General features: G+C 46.8%; 1 protein-coding gene across 3 annotated transcripts in view; it reads right to left on the reverse strand.

The window, feature by feature from the left end:
* RAI1 (retinoic acid induced 1) overlaps positions 1-14,930 on the reverse strand; it is a 576,051-nt gene that overhangs the window by 62,030 nt on the left and 499,091 nt on the right. For all 3 annotated transcript variants that reach the window (XM_078665206.1, XM_078665208.1, XM_078665207.1), the window contains one exon: positions 6,744-13,884. In XM_078665206.1, coding sequence (XP_078521332.1) covers positions 6,744-13,868 — 7,125 coding nt within the window. In that variant the 5' untranslated portion in view covers positions 13,869-13,884. The remainder of the gene's footprint in view (positions 1-6,743; positions 13,885-14,930) is intronic.

The following is a 14,930-nucleotide window of genomic DNA, read 5'->3' on the forward strand; positions in this document are numbered from 1 at the left end:
TATATATATATATATATATATATATATATATATATATATATATATATATCCATAATAAAGAAGAATACAAGGAATACATTTGCTACTTTAATTTATTTATTTATTCGATTTTTAGAGCGCACAAATACCCTTGCGGGTGTCTCGGCGCTAGTGTTACAGAACTCTCTTCATGAGGAGGGAAAGGAAGTGCCTATGCTGGGAACAACCACGTGTTAAGTTTCTTTCTGAATTGCAAAAGTGTGGGAGCAGTTTTTATGTGGAATGGTAGCGTGTTCCAGAGCCTGGCCATTGACGTAGTAAAGCATCTGTCTCCCCAGTTAGACTTTCTTTTCCGTGGGACTTTTAGCAAGTGGGCTGATGCCGAGCGTAGAGTTCTTGAGTACTCAGGTGGGGCAAAAACCTTTTGTAGATATAGTGGTCCTTGCTTATTGGTGGCTTTATATGCTATACATAGGGCTTTAAACTTGATACGGCTCCTGATAGGAAGCCAGTGTAGCTGTCTAATGTAAGGGGAGGTCGATGTAAATTTAGGAATCGTTAGAAGGATCCTGGCTGCGGTGTTTTGTACGGTCTGCAGTCTGTTGAGGACTTTTTCTTGGGAGTTCAGTAGGAGTGAATTGCAGTAGTCTGTTCGAGAGAACACTAGCGTACTCACTAGCATTTTTCCCGCAGATGGAGGCAGGTATGGGAGTCGTTTTTTTATCCGTTTTAGAATAAAGAATGCTGATGATACCACCGAGTTGGCGTGTTGGAGAAAGGTCATCTTGTTATTAAAGATTACTCCCAAGTTGCGTACCTTAGTTACAGGTTGGGGTGGGTGCACCCATCTGAGTAGGCCACCACTGAGGGGACCAGGTGGGTTGCAAGTTCCCGAATGTCATCACCTCTGTTTTGTCAGAGTTTAGTTTCAAACAGTTGGATGACATCCAGGAACTTATTGCCATCATTCCCTCTTGAAAATTCGCTGCGACCGACGTACCGTTATTATATACTGATAACACCAGTTGGGTGTCGTCAGCATAGGTTGTCAGGGCAATTGCATATGATATTATAACCCTCGCCAAGTCCGCAACATAGATATTAAAAAGCGTCGGACTTAGCGAGGAGCCCTGTGGTACTCCGCAGGGGAGGAAGAATGTTTGGGAGGTGTAATTGCCCATTTTAACTGTCTGAGGCCGGTTTGCCAGGAACGAGGATATGAGCTCTTTGGCTTTGTATTTAATTCCTAATGCCGAGACACGGTCGATCAGTGTGACATGATCGACCGGGTCAAAAGCCGCGGAGAGATCCAGGAGTATCAGTACCGCCGATCCTCCCCTGTCCATTGTGGCCCTTATCTCGTCTGCTGCTTTAAGCAGCGCTGTCTCAGTTCCGTGGCCTTTTCTGAACCCGAATTGGGTATCATCCAATAGATTATCATCAATAAATTTTGAAAGTTGCGTATTCATGACTTTCTCGAATATCTTGGCTGGGAACGGGAGACAGGCAATAGGCCTGTAGCTGGCAGGGAGAAGAGGGTCCAAGGAGGGCTTTTTTAAAAGAGGTTTGATAATAGCCTCCTTCCAGACAGATGGGTAAGTACCTGTTAGGAACATTGTATTGCAAATTGAAGTTAGGGCAGGTGAAATAGCTTCTGGGATGCGGTTCATGATCATGGGTGGACATGGGTCAAGGGGAGAGCCTGATTTAGTGCAGGTCACAAGTTGTCGAATATGTTCCTGGGTGGTTGGTGCAAAGGCTAAGAAGTTTCATACTTTAGGGGTGGGGGGTGCTTTGGGTGAGGGGGCCGGGGAGGTGTGAGAGAAAGTTGAGAAGATGGAAATAACTTTTGCCTCGAAGAATTTGGCCAAGGTGTCCGAAAGAACCTGAGAACCTTCTAAACGCGGGGTCGGGGGATTAGACAACTGGGTGACAACCTGAAATAGTTCTCCTACCGAATTTTGTGCCTGGTTAATTTGAGATGTATAGTATAGGCTTTTTTCTGATATAATATGCTTTTTGTAGTTGGAGAGGGCGTTTTTATAAGTTGTTTTGTCGTCGGGACTAAAACTGCGGCGCCATTGCCTCTCCAGATTCCTACAGTATTGTCTCTGTATTCGTAAGGGTTCCGTGAACCATTGTGCGGAGGGGCGCTTTCTCTTGCAGTGAGAAGTTTTGACTGGGGCTAATTTGTTGCATGCTGTATTTAGCATGCTCAGAAAATTGGAGGAGGCTAGCGCCGGATCTTGTGTATCTGGCAGGATACTATCAAGCAACAGCTCCTCTAGTAGATTAATGTTGATATGTTTCCAGTCCCTAAATGAGACTGAACTGGAGGAGGTAGCTGGCAATATGGTCGGGGCAATATTAATAGAGAAGCAGACAGCTGCGTGATCAGTCCAGATTAGGGGGATTACCTGAGTAACGGAGATATGAGGGCTGCTAGTGAATAGCCCATCTAAAGTATGACCCGCTTGATGGGTGGGTTCTTTTACCATTTGTAGAAGACCTGCTGCTTCTAGGTCATTAATTAGGAGTGATGTGTCTGGGTCATTTAGAGCTTCAAGATGAAAATTGAAGTCTCCCAGTATTGTGAAGTAAGGGGATCCTGTAGAGGCCTCAATTAGATTGCCTAAGTTCGTGAGAAACTTTGATCTAGATCCGGGGGGGCGATAGATTAGGATACCCTTAAATGAGGTTTTACCTGAGATGCCAATGGTGAAGAGAAGCGCTTCACACTCAGGTAGTTTTGCCTCTACCATTGTGAGTTTAAAATGGTCTTTGTAAATGATTGCTAACCCTCCACCCTTCTTTTTACGTCTGTCAAGTCTGCATACGCAGTAATTGGTGGGAGTGGCAGCGCTGAAATCTGGCCCAGAAGATTCGTCACTCCATGTCTCCGTGATGAATAACAGGTCCAGTTTATGTAGATCGATAAACTCGGATATTTCCAGTTTATGTTTGGGAAGTGATCGCGCATTTATTGATGCTGCAAGGACTTGCTGCGGGGGTACCGAAGGGGAAATAGGTCTAGCCTCTGTGCAAAATGGGCATTTGTGCGGGCCTATACTGGGGTTTGTATAGTCAAAGCGTGGTGGGGCATGAGGTGCCTCTGCCCGATGCCTGAGGTTAAGGAGTTGGGAGGGTGTATAGGTGCGAATAGCGATGTTTTGGCTGAGGCAGGGGCCCGATGTGACAGGGGGGGTGGCCCTAGGCCCGGCCTCGGCGCGGACGAGCGCAGACGAGCTTGCCTTATGCGCGCCTTCGGCGCGCAATCGTCGCGCCCGCTGCGCTTCCGATACCTCAGCATAATTTATGACACCCGAAAGGAGCCGTGGCAGGGGGGCGTGGCCAGCGCGGGTGGGCGTGTCCGCTGCTGGGTGTGGCGGCGTTTGTCCAATCAGCGCTGTCGCGTCAGCCTTCACTCGGCTGGGCGGTGAAGAGCGCGAGAAGACAGTGGCCGTAAGTAATTTCGATTTTAAAATACAAGTTATCACACAAAGATGCTAAAAAGTTAAAAAACTCCCGGCTTTCCGCCTCAGGAGTGAGTCCAACAACACAGAACACCGCGCTTGTGTTCAGCGCGCCTCTTATGGTGTGGCAGGGGGCGTGGCCAGCGCGGGTGGGTGTGTCCGCTGCTGGGTGTGGCGGCGTTTGTCCAATCAGCGCTGTCGCGTCAGCCTTCACTCGGCTGGGCGGTGAAGAGCGCGAGAAGACAGTGGCCGTAAGATACAGCGTGTTGAATAGCATTTAAAGTACAATATCTTCCTGGTGCACCATTTAATTTAAAATACTTGTTTCCCTCTGCGGAGCAGTGGTACCAATCATCGTCAGGTACAGGATTTGTAGTGCACGGGACCATAATTTTTGACAACGTGGAATGAGGTGCAGGATTTGAGGTCCGCCGTTGTTTCTTTGGAGCTTGTGACTTTTGATTAATCACTGTAACTTTGAAATAAATAGAAGAGAAGAGTCCAACAATGGGTTGGTTACTAGAGCTTGTTGCTATCATTACTTTATTCTATGACAAACCCCTTTGTGGTTCATAAGTGTGGAATGTGTCTGGGTACGTGTGAAAAGGTTTGCGGTTGCCTTGGATCCCCCTGCCAATAAGTGCTTGAAGGTGGAATGAGCAATCTTGCATGTATTTTTTGACTGCAAAAGATGTACACAGACAGGAAAAATTGACCATCGTTTTCTTTCTTGTAAATAGTATGTGTTAATTGCATCTACTCTAAATTTACTTTTCATTTGCATAAAACAAAAACAATGGAGATGAATAAGGTCTGTAGGAAGACGGAGCTAGAGGACACGAATACCAAGAAACAACAAGCAATGGCAAAGCCAAATGGTCTGGCCTTGGCTGCCAGTCTTGACTTTTTCATACTTGTTTTGACATGTTTTCTTGACAAACTATTTTTGGGGAAAATGAGGAGCCATCACAAATAAAAATAAAATAAATTGGCTAAAAGCAAAAATATGTTTGGTTCTTGAAAAGCACACATTACCTTAGTAGTAGTCCCTGGCACTAAAAGGAACTACTCTGTGTGTGTAAGTGCTCCTTGTGAAAGAATAGAATGCTGTCCCTCACAGTGAAGTTAGCCAATGGCTTAAGTGGGCTGACCTTGTGCCTCATGCTATATGCTGCACTGGGCAGAAACAAATGTGAATGACACAACTACAGACTATTGGATGATAAGAGGTGCCTGAAAGTCTCTTTTAGTAAGTACATTATATATATATATATATTTATATCTCATTTTAGTAAATCAAAACGTCTTAGCTAAAGCCAGACATGAAAAGGGAACCAGAACATATTCTACCGTTGGGTGTAGATTTTCTATCATTAACGCAGATTGAGTAATATTAATATAATCAATATTTTGGACACAATGTTTTTGTCAGGCGATAGTCAACCCACAATATTCTGGCACCATAACAAATTAAACCTACTCAGTAAGGTGATGCATGCTAACTCTTGGGTAAGGAGATATGTGGCACACTTCTGAACAGGTGCCTATGTGGAAACTTTTTACAAATAGTTATGGGGCGTACATGCCTGAATATGCTAAAATGTAAATTTGACTCGCTTGAAAACGGTGAGGTGTACGGCATATTCCTCAATGTGCTGAAATCTAGGACAATCCTGAATACTGCAATATTTGGGGTACACTCGAAAATAAACTGATATACAGGGCACAATTCTGAATTATTTGGAATGTGTCACAATCACGATAAACGAGTCATGATCCACAACAATGTGAAATGTGAGACATAATCATGAAATATGGAGATTGAGGAACGCGCTTCAATAGCGATGAGAGGCAAGCAATTCTACTTGGTAATATATATATATATACACACATATACATTCCTGCATAAGGTATGTCACACTATACTTGTATGTTAGATAACTGTGTGCAAGTTTCGCAGAAAATATCGACAGTGGTTCTTCAGTGTTCGTTTTTTGCTGGCTTTTTAATTCACATAACTCTGTATTCTGTTGGTTCCACATTTTCATATCCCATAACCTTGAATTTGGATGGTTCTAGTTTTTTACCTACATTACTTTGAATTCTAATATTCAGCAGTTTTACTTATACCATTTTAAATGTTGGCCCAAAGGTAGCAGAGTTACCCATTCAGGGTTACAGACACTAAAGTCCAAAATGATGCAGTCTTAGCTGAAAATGGCAGGACTTTTTGAGCATCTAAGATACGATTTCAACTTCTGCCATAGGGCTTTTTATACCATCACAAGTGTTGTTGAGTTGCCTTCCATAAAAAAGGAGGGGTATTTTCAAAGCACAAACTTTGCTGGAAAGCAGCTCAGTAATAGTGATACAGCCTGGGAACTTAAGAACTAACTCCTAAGGAATCTGATAAAAATTCCTCCATGTGAAAGTTCTCAATGGACACACCAGATCTCAACCTGACTAAAATGACCTGCAAAATCTGAGAGACTTTGTCCCCACTCCTGTACAAACACCCTTCAAAATACAACCATTATTTCCGAGTTTTCATGTTAACTTCATTAGATATCACTCTCCTTCACTGTGGCACCTTCTTTCCAGTTCTGGATTTATTTTTTACATACTAGTGCATTATGGGGGTTGTATTCGTTCACTGTAACTGAACTAAACAGACTAAATTTAGCATATCGAAATGGATTGCCACACATTATAAGCTATTTTGAGTGAACCTCTTATTAACAGGATGGGATTCTTAAACTTGAAATGCAGCCTCCAAGGTGGACTCCCGCAAGGGCTTTATTGACTTTAATGGAGCATCACATTTGCCTCAAATGAAATTTCATGAATCAACCAAAACAGTAATGCCTGAGGAAGCTTACTGAGGAAATTGAGGCAAAATTAAGTAGTAGTGCCATAATACCACAAAATGTAAATACGACAAGTTCAAAATCATTTCTGAGACAGAATAAACGAGATTCCACATAACTGTCAAGTAGCCTCCTTCATGTATGACATTAGCAAGCTGCAATATTTTGACTAAACATTTTGCATGTCAAGTGTTGAAGACCCATAATTATGATTAGAAAAATCTATATAGTAAGTCCCAAAATGTATACTACTACTGGCTTCAAAGTTAGGGCATGAGGCCAGTTGGTAGGTACTAATTTTTCAAAGAATATACATAGTTCAAGAAGGAACAAAAGGCAATATTGGCCACGCTATCCCACTATCTCCCCAACAGTGACTCCTATGTCTACACATTAATTTAGGTGACAGTTGCATTTTTCTTACCACTTTGGCTGCCATGTCTGATGCCTCCTGCAGTCCGTACAGCTTTCCGCCCACCAGGTAAACCCCTCTGGTCCATATGACACAGGCCTCGTGAACCCAATGCTCCTGCATCTCGGGAGCCAAGTCCTGCGGTGGGGATGGCAGAGCGGCCTTGCTGCATTGGTGCTTACGGGACTTCTCATGTTCGTCTCCTTCTGCCCGCCTGTCACAGCAGTAGCAGTTATGAAGCTTCCGGTACAGGCCCCGTGTACTGGAACGCAGCGTTTGCTTGCCAGAGTCAGTAGCTACACCATCCAACTCAGTCTGCTTGCCAGCCATGCTGGCAAGATGGCTGCTTTCGTTGGCCCTTGGCGTCCTATTGGGAGGCAGCAAGGGCAGCTCGCCTAGAACCTCCGCTTTCATTTTCTCCTTCAGCCTAGACTTCTTTTTAGGCAAATAGTCCTCAGGGTAGTAAGGTCCACACAGGTCCCCCAGGTCCTTGTGATTGGAGGGATTTCGGCACAAGCAGCATAAAAGGCAGCTGACGGGCAGGGCCTTGGTGACTATAGGGCCCAGCTTCATGGCAGAGGAACATGGCAAGGCAGGCCTGGCAGCAGCTTTAGCGCTAGCCATGCCCGTCAATGTGGAGCACTCCACCTGGTGGAGCGTCAATTCCTCAGCCAGGGAGTTGATGACAGTGCAGACAGTGGAAAAGGCATTTTTTCTTTCTACCTGCACATAAGGAGCAAAGGGCTTGGCCCTACTCTCTCGTTCCCTCTGCAGGGGCTTGCATGACAGGTACTTCAGCCTAATCTCGGGTTCTGTGGGGGCAACTATTGGGGCCTGCGCCTGCCTCCTCCTTTTAGCCCTGCTTTTTCGGCTCTTAGCCTTACTCTTTTTGGCTTTTCCCGGGGACAGGCCCTTCCGCTGCCGTTTGGAGTACCCGTTAAAGGTGGCGTGGCTTGCCCTCTTCCTCCCCCTGCCCTGCGAGAGCTTGCCGTCCGTCTCGTCGTCCTCCTCGAAGTCCTGCTCGTCGCTGCTGTCCTGCGTCTCCTGCTTCGGCCTCTCCATCTTGCCCAGGGGCCTAGCTGCGGCCGGAGAGCGGCAGGCCTGCGGGGGCGGGCCCTCTGCCGCTAGGCCCAGGCCCGCGGCCGGCCTCGCCTTCCTGGTCCGTTTGCCGCGTCCTTCCGTTGCCATGCTGCGGATCCCCATGCTGCCCCCGGCCTCGGGGGACGAGCAGGCCTCGCCCTCGCTGCTCTCCGGGAACAGCCTCTTACTAGGCCCCGGCTTCCCTTTCAGAGGCCTGTTCGTGTTTCTGCATAACTGCTCGGCCGCCGGAGAGCGTTGAGCCGAGGCCTGCCCGCCGGAGGGCCTGCCGGCGTCTCCCGTCGCCAAGCACGCACTTGTATTTCTCAGGGCCCTGTCGGAGGGAGAAAGGCTGAGCGGGTCATCGTGGGCGGAAGAGGCCGCAGCTGCTGCCGCAGCGGTGCCGGGGAGTTTCTTCAAGTGGGGGGAAGCGATCTTTTGAACAATGGACTCCAGCTTCAGGCCTCGGCCCTTCCTGGGGGGCAGCACTTTAGTCTTCAGGCCGCCAGGGCGGCCAACCCTTGAGGCGATCTTGAGGCCTGCTCTGGGGCCTCGCACGGATGCATTTTTCAGTGCAGCTCGGCAGGGGCCGCTTGCAGGCAGCTTGTTCTCCCTTTGCATTAGTGGCGTCTTTTTAAACAGGCGGGGAGGGGCTCCTTGCTTTTGTTGCTTTGTCTTCCTCCTGAGCATCAGGGTTCTCTTCTTTGCCGGGATGGAGGAAATCAGGGTGGATTTTCTTTTCAGGGAGAGGAGCGCCCGTTTGGCGGCCTTGCCACCCGCAGCAGTGCTGGGCTTGTTTGGTATTTTCGGGGCTTTGCTGCCTTCTTCCATTTTCTCTGCACGATGGCATGCCAGCTTGAAGGCGGGGGAGGGGAGCCTTCTGTTTGCACCCAACCTCTTGGCGACTTTGCAGTTTTTCAGCATGGCTTCTGTCGCTCTTTTCCCGTGTCGCCTTTTCATGTGGAAGAGGTCTTGGACCTTGGTTCTGGACCTCAAGATCATAGACCTCTGGTTTCTGGCTGACAAGCGTTGGTCTTCATTATCTTTTGCCTTTGGGGTGAAAGAGTCTTCGCCGTGCGGTGGACTGGCAACCCCGAAGTCATTGCTTGATGTTTGGTGCGCCTCCTGAACAGGTGCCACATCCTGCAATTCATCCTGGAGAACAGCTCTTCTTTTCAAGCCACGTGGTCCTCTCTTTGCGCTCTTTCTCTCATTAGGTTCCACTTTGCGGGGTTCAGCCATGGCTGTGGACGAACGGGTGCACATCCTGACCGGAGGATCAGTGACAGAAAGCAAAGGGGTTTGGGCGTGTAGGCTATTGTCTATACTTTCCACTGGAGATGGAACAAGCACCATTTGGTCCACACTTTCGTTTGTAACCTGGATGGGATCCGTTTTAGCCACACACTGAATTGAGTCTTTAATATCTGTAATTTGATCCAGATTTTTTGCAGGAGATTGGCTAGAAACTGTTGGATCCATGCTTTTTGTTAGTGCTTCAAGGCGATCTGTTTCATGCACACTTTCTGATGGAATGTGGATGCTTGTGGTTTGATCTATACTTTCAATCGGACTTTGAGCGTGGTCAGTTTGATGCACACTTTCCATTTTGCCATGCAAGTCATCATGTTGATTATCATTTTTCATATGGGCTTGCTTGCTGTCAATTTGATGCTCATCTTCCACGGGAGCCTGCAAATTCCTGCATTTATCAGTACTGTCTGTAGGATCTAGCAAATTGTTGATTTGAGCTACCCTTTTCGTTGGTTCTTTTAACACGTCTTTTTGATGCACTTTTCCCTCCGGTGTTGAAAGGTTGTCCTTTGAAATAACATCATCCATTGGTGCATGCAGATGGCTAGTTTGATGTACACTTTCCATTAGTCTCTGTTGGGCTTCAGTCTGATCAACTCTTTCCAATGGAGCTTTGATATCTGTGGTCTGACCCACGCTTTCTACTGGAGCCTGCCGGATCACTCTTTTATCTTTAATTTCTACTGGTGCCTTCACATGTGAGGTGTTATGCACACATTTCATCACAGCCTGGATGTCTTCTGTTTGAGGCACTGTTGTTGTTACAGCCTGAATATCTGTGGCTTGATGGGCAATTTCCACTGAAGCCTGGGTAGCTATGGTTTGATAACCAGGTTTCAGGGAACTCTTAAAATTGCTGGCTGAATGTGCATGTTCCATTGGAGCTTGGAAGTCATCAATTTGTTGCAAGTTTTTCATTGGAGGCTGGAAGTCCGTGTTTTGTTCCCCAATTTTTGATGGAAGCATAATTATTGTTTCATCCACACTTTCAGTCCGTGCTTGGATAGCTTCTGCTTTCTGCTTGCTTTTTAGTCCAGCCTGGGAGTTCATGGTTTGAGCTACACTTTCAGTTGAAGTCTGTATGTGTTCAAGTTGATTCTCACTTTTTCTTGGAGTCAGTTTGTGCGCAGTTTGAGGCATTTTTTTGCTGTCTGTTGTAACTGAGTTTTTACTTGAAGTTTGTGACAACGATTTTTCTGATGAAGTCCCGATTTCTGTGGTTTCGAGCAGAGTTTTCATTGATGCCCATGTATGTGTGGACTGAGCCATACTTTTGAAGGGAGCAGTGGTGTCTGTGGGTGGATGAACGCCTACCTTTGAGGCCAAAATATGCTTTTCATCCACAAGTTCAGTTCCAACCTGAATGTGAACCTGTCGCTCCATATTTTTCAATGGAACCTCGATATTCACGGTTTGAGACAAGCTTTCGTTTGGATCTTGAATGTGTGTGATATGTTCTGCTGGAGCATGGACATTTATCTCTTGATTAACATTTTCCTCAGGAGTTGGAATGTGCACCAGTTGACTTGCACGTTGTGTCCCGCAACCAAGGGCAGTGCTCTGGGAGGGTGCATTAACAAACATGTCGATATTTGCAGACTGGTCTTCTGTTATTTCTCTAGATTCGCCCACCTCCAGCGTATGGGTGAACACCTCTGTGTTATGGAGGCTTTTGCTTTTGGGAAGATCTATGTTCATCTTTAAGATGCGTTCGGGTACAATTTGGCTATTTAACTCCTGAGCTAGGGTTTCATCGGATACTAGTTTGTCTGTTTGTTTGTCAGCCTCTTCATTTGAACTGACTTCTTCCTCATCTTCTATATGGGGCAGAGAAGTTCCAAACCAACTTTTCACCTTGGATTCAGTACCAATGACTGGCCCCAAAAGCATAACAGATTGGCTGGTCAAAGGTGGAGTACATACTGGGTTTTTCTTTGCATCTATGGCGACATCCTCTGTTGTGGATTCAGGAGATTCCTCTGAGGTAACCACATGAGCTTTTTCCATAGATCTCGTAGAGACGGCATCGTCCATCATGGATTTCCTTTCTGGGCTTGAGATATCACCCAGAGGCGAATACTCCCCCTGCTCTAGATCAGATACTTTCACATCTGGAGATCCTATCAATGAAATATCTTGAAACTCAGAATCAGCAGAACAGTTCCTAGCATCATCAAGCCACCTTTCAGTGTCTGCTTTAGTGGCATCCAGGAAACGCATGGCTTCCTCTTCTTCCTCTGTCATTTCATTTTTCCTGTCCAATTTCTCACCACATTTATTTTGATGGGTTCGCTGCTTATCGGGGCAGACACTTTCTTGTTCCTTGTCAGGCATGATCAGCTTGCTTTGAAATAAGTCTTTTTCAGGGTCAGACGAGTTCAAGCTCATCTCCAGCTCTTTCCACCTTTGGCAGGACTCGTTGATGCTTTTATCCAGCCAGCCAAAGGTCTCTGTGTTTTTGGTGGGCATAGAACTGGGCATGGAGTTTGAAACACAGTTGGCCACAGAGTTTGAAAAGCAGCTGTAACTGGCACTGGAAGTAGCACCCGGGAGGATGTTATTTGAGTTATAAGCTAAAGTGTTTGCTACTGGGTGAGCTTTCTTGGATTCTGCTGTAGAGTAATCCGCTTGTGTGCTCTCAAACTTTTCAATTCTAAAATCGGTGCAGTTGTTTCCAACTCCAGTTTTGTTTAATTTTAATGTCTCATTGAGTGCTCCGCGGTCCTCCGGACTGGGCCAGGCACCCTTTACTGTTGTGTCAATGCAGGTTCTGTTATTTTCTAAACGGAACGGGGATTTGGCAGGTTCTTTGCTTGGTTTTGCTGCAACTATCTCTTTCATGCTATTCGTCATACAGGGCTCAACAGCCTTATAACGTTCTCCAACACTGGCAGATCTAACATTGCAGGTCTGTAACTTCATCTCCCAGTCCTTGTCTGTCTTTTCACTGTTCATTGCATCTTGAAGGGCTATGATTTCTGAGGATAAATCGTCCTGAGACATCAGCAGTCGTGGGCAGTCCCCGTCACTGCCCACGTATTTGGCAAATGAGTCTAAGGGCAACGTTGCATTGATGCTCTGGAATGAGTCATCTGATTTAACCGACATGTTGTCTGGAGACGTCACAGAGCATGTGGATAAGGATTCAGGTTTTAGCTTGTTGTGCTTGGCCCTTGCTGGACTCCTGCTTGGGTCACAGAACAAATAACCTCTCTCTAATGGATCCTCAGATCCACTCAGATAATCAGTATCCTGTGCTTCATTGTGTGTGGACTGTGGGGTGCCAAGTGTGTCCGACACTGGTGTCCCCATCTGGTCCATGGAGTATGTATTGTTTTCAGGACTGCAGTGCTGTCCTTTTCGCTGCTCCGGTGTTCTGGCAGGATTTTTGGTGCCCTTTTTCTGTGGCAACCCCGATTTGGAATGGAGAAGTTGCTGCACAGTGTTGGAGATGTTTTCCACTTGTGATGTTAATGCGCTCAGACTCTGTAGACTGAGGTCAGAAAGAATGTTGTCGGCTAATTTATCCTTTTGCAAATTCTTGCATTTCCCGGGTTGATGATCCGGGGTCGCCGTGTCCGTAGGGGAAGGATTCAACAGGGGCATGTAATGGCTGTGATCTGTTATTGCTGCCTGGAAAGCCCCAGCGTTGAGAGACTGTTGATTATACTGGAAATTTTCAAGGTTAGGCATCAGTGGCGAAGGCGTCGAGCTGTAGGACGGAGATCTTCCTACAGAACGAGCTGGAGAATGGTTTGAATTTGGGCTAAACGTTTGGTAGTACTGGTCCGGTGTCCTCACTGGGGTGTCAGACTGGCAATAAGTTTGACCCTGCTGGTTATAATGTTGGTATTTGGATAGGTTTTGGTAATGCAGAGTCTCCTGAGCATGGTGTCTACCTTGCAAGGACTGTTGCTGTTCATAGCTGATCCTATTTGGTTGATAGCCATGAAGGGCCTGCACCCTTTGACCAGTGGCCATGTTGGCACTTGCCAGGGGCCTTTCTTGGTGCTGGGTGGAGGGGGCAGAGCAGCTCTTGTAGGTATGGATCGAGTGGGCCTGGACAGAAGAGTATGTTGAAGATGGCGGGAAGGACTGAGAATGCTGTGGGAAGTGCGTGCTTTGGGGAAAGGAGGAGACATCGCTTTGGATTTTCTGCCTCTGGAGCTTGGAGTAGGCGACTGCAGCCTGTTGTTGTTGTTGTTGTTGTTGCTGCTGCTGCTGCTGCTGTTGTTGTTGTTGTTGTTGTTGTTGTTGCTGCTGCTGCTGGGGCAGGTGCAGGGGGTGCGCTTGAAAAGGTAACTGGGTCGCCTGTTCTTGGTACGGCCTGCCGTCAGCCGTGGGCACGGCAGTCTTTTTCATCAAAGTCTCCTCATACTTGGCAACCCCGGCTGCCAAGGCCTGCTGCGGCGAGCCCCAGTTCTGGAGCGCCTCCTCCCCCGAATACTGGGCCTGGTAGGCGCTGTTCTCTTGCACGCCGCCATAGGTGGGGAAGGCGGGCCTGACTTGCAGCTGCTGGCCGGGCACTTGCTTGTTTCCCCGGTGGTATTTGTCGACGGCGCTGTTCTCGTACCCCGGGAAGGCCTGCTGAGTGTAGTAGTCTTTCGCCAGCAGCCTCTGGCGCTCGCAGTTCAGGCCGGGCTGGCTTTGTTGGCGGTAATTCTCCAGGCGTGCTGGTTCTTGCGAAGGAGCCTGGAAGTTCTGCTGGTTGCTGTGGAAACCACACCTTTCCCGAAAAGACTGCATGGCTGGGGCTTGTTATCTGTGAAAGGAGAGAAGAAAGAAATGATTGAAGTGCGCGGTTTTTATTAATTCTTATTCCCTCGGCCCTCCCCGTGTATTCACATTGCATTGATTTCTCTGCCCATTACTCCTGAAATTAAGCGGGCAGTGAGTGCTACATCTGTAGAATTTTCTACAGGCCAGTATCTCTGACAGAACGGTAGGCCTCTGCCTAGCTTCCCCTGTCCATGCGCTACTCCAGTCCAGGTTTTACTTTGAAATGTGAGATTTGTAGTCTTGTTTAAAAACAGGACTACAAGTCCCAGAATTCAAAGAAAATAATCTAGACTGGAGCAACACATCACACACGCACATGGGAAAACTCAGTAGCTATGCTAGGGTGAATTCAGTCCAATTTCGAGCACTACCAACCTTTACATATTCATCAAGGTCATGTGTGATAACTTCCGACAACTCAGACTTTGTAGCTTACAACACATTGGATTTTATGACGGAGAGCTTTGCAATTCCCACAATAAGCTTCAGGTTTCGTATCATAGCGTCCAAAATGTTGATGGCTAAAAACCAAGGACTGACTGGAGTTGTGACATACGTGCCCACTCTCCACTTGGCAGCCTGGGGTAGTAACATGAAGTCTAAAAGGATACATCCCTCGTGAGATTTGATTGTTTTTCTTTATAGATCTCAATTCGCATGCAGCCTTGTCTTTTCTACCTATCAATATAGGGGTGTGTGCAGTGCCTAATTTGTTTTTAAAAACAATATATAGTAAGTGCCAGGGCCCTCCTTGTGAGGCCACTGCAGCTTACACCACACGTTGCCCGTTAGCACTGCCAAAGATAGTGCCAACACAATTACTAGGTATCACACTCCTTATAAGTGTCACAATTGCAGGCCACCCAAAACTATAAAAATGGCGTGGGCAGCAGGTTTTATTCATATTTAGTGTCTATTGAATTAATAAACAACTGTTGTGCTCATCTCAAAATTAGAACGATCGTCCCACCATATGCCAGACTGTCATAAGTGCTAGTGTTGAGAATTGAGTGCCTGTGCCAAGCACCA

The sequence above is a fragment of the Lissotriton helveticus genome, chromosome 10 (assembly GCF_964261635.1).
Source record: "Lissotriton helveticus chromosome 10, aLisHel1.1, whole genome shotgun sequence".
Taxonomy (NCBI): Eukaryota; Metazoa; Chordata; class Amphibia; order Caudata; family Salamandridae; genus Lissotriton; species Lissotriton helveticus.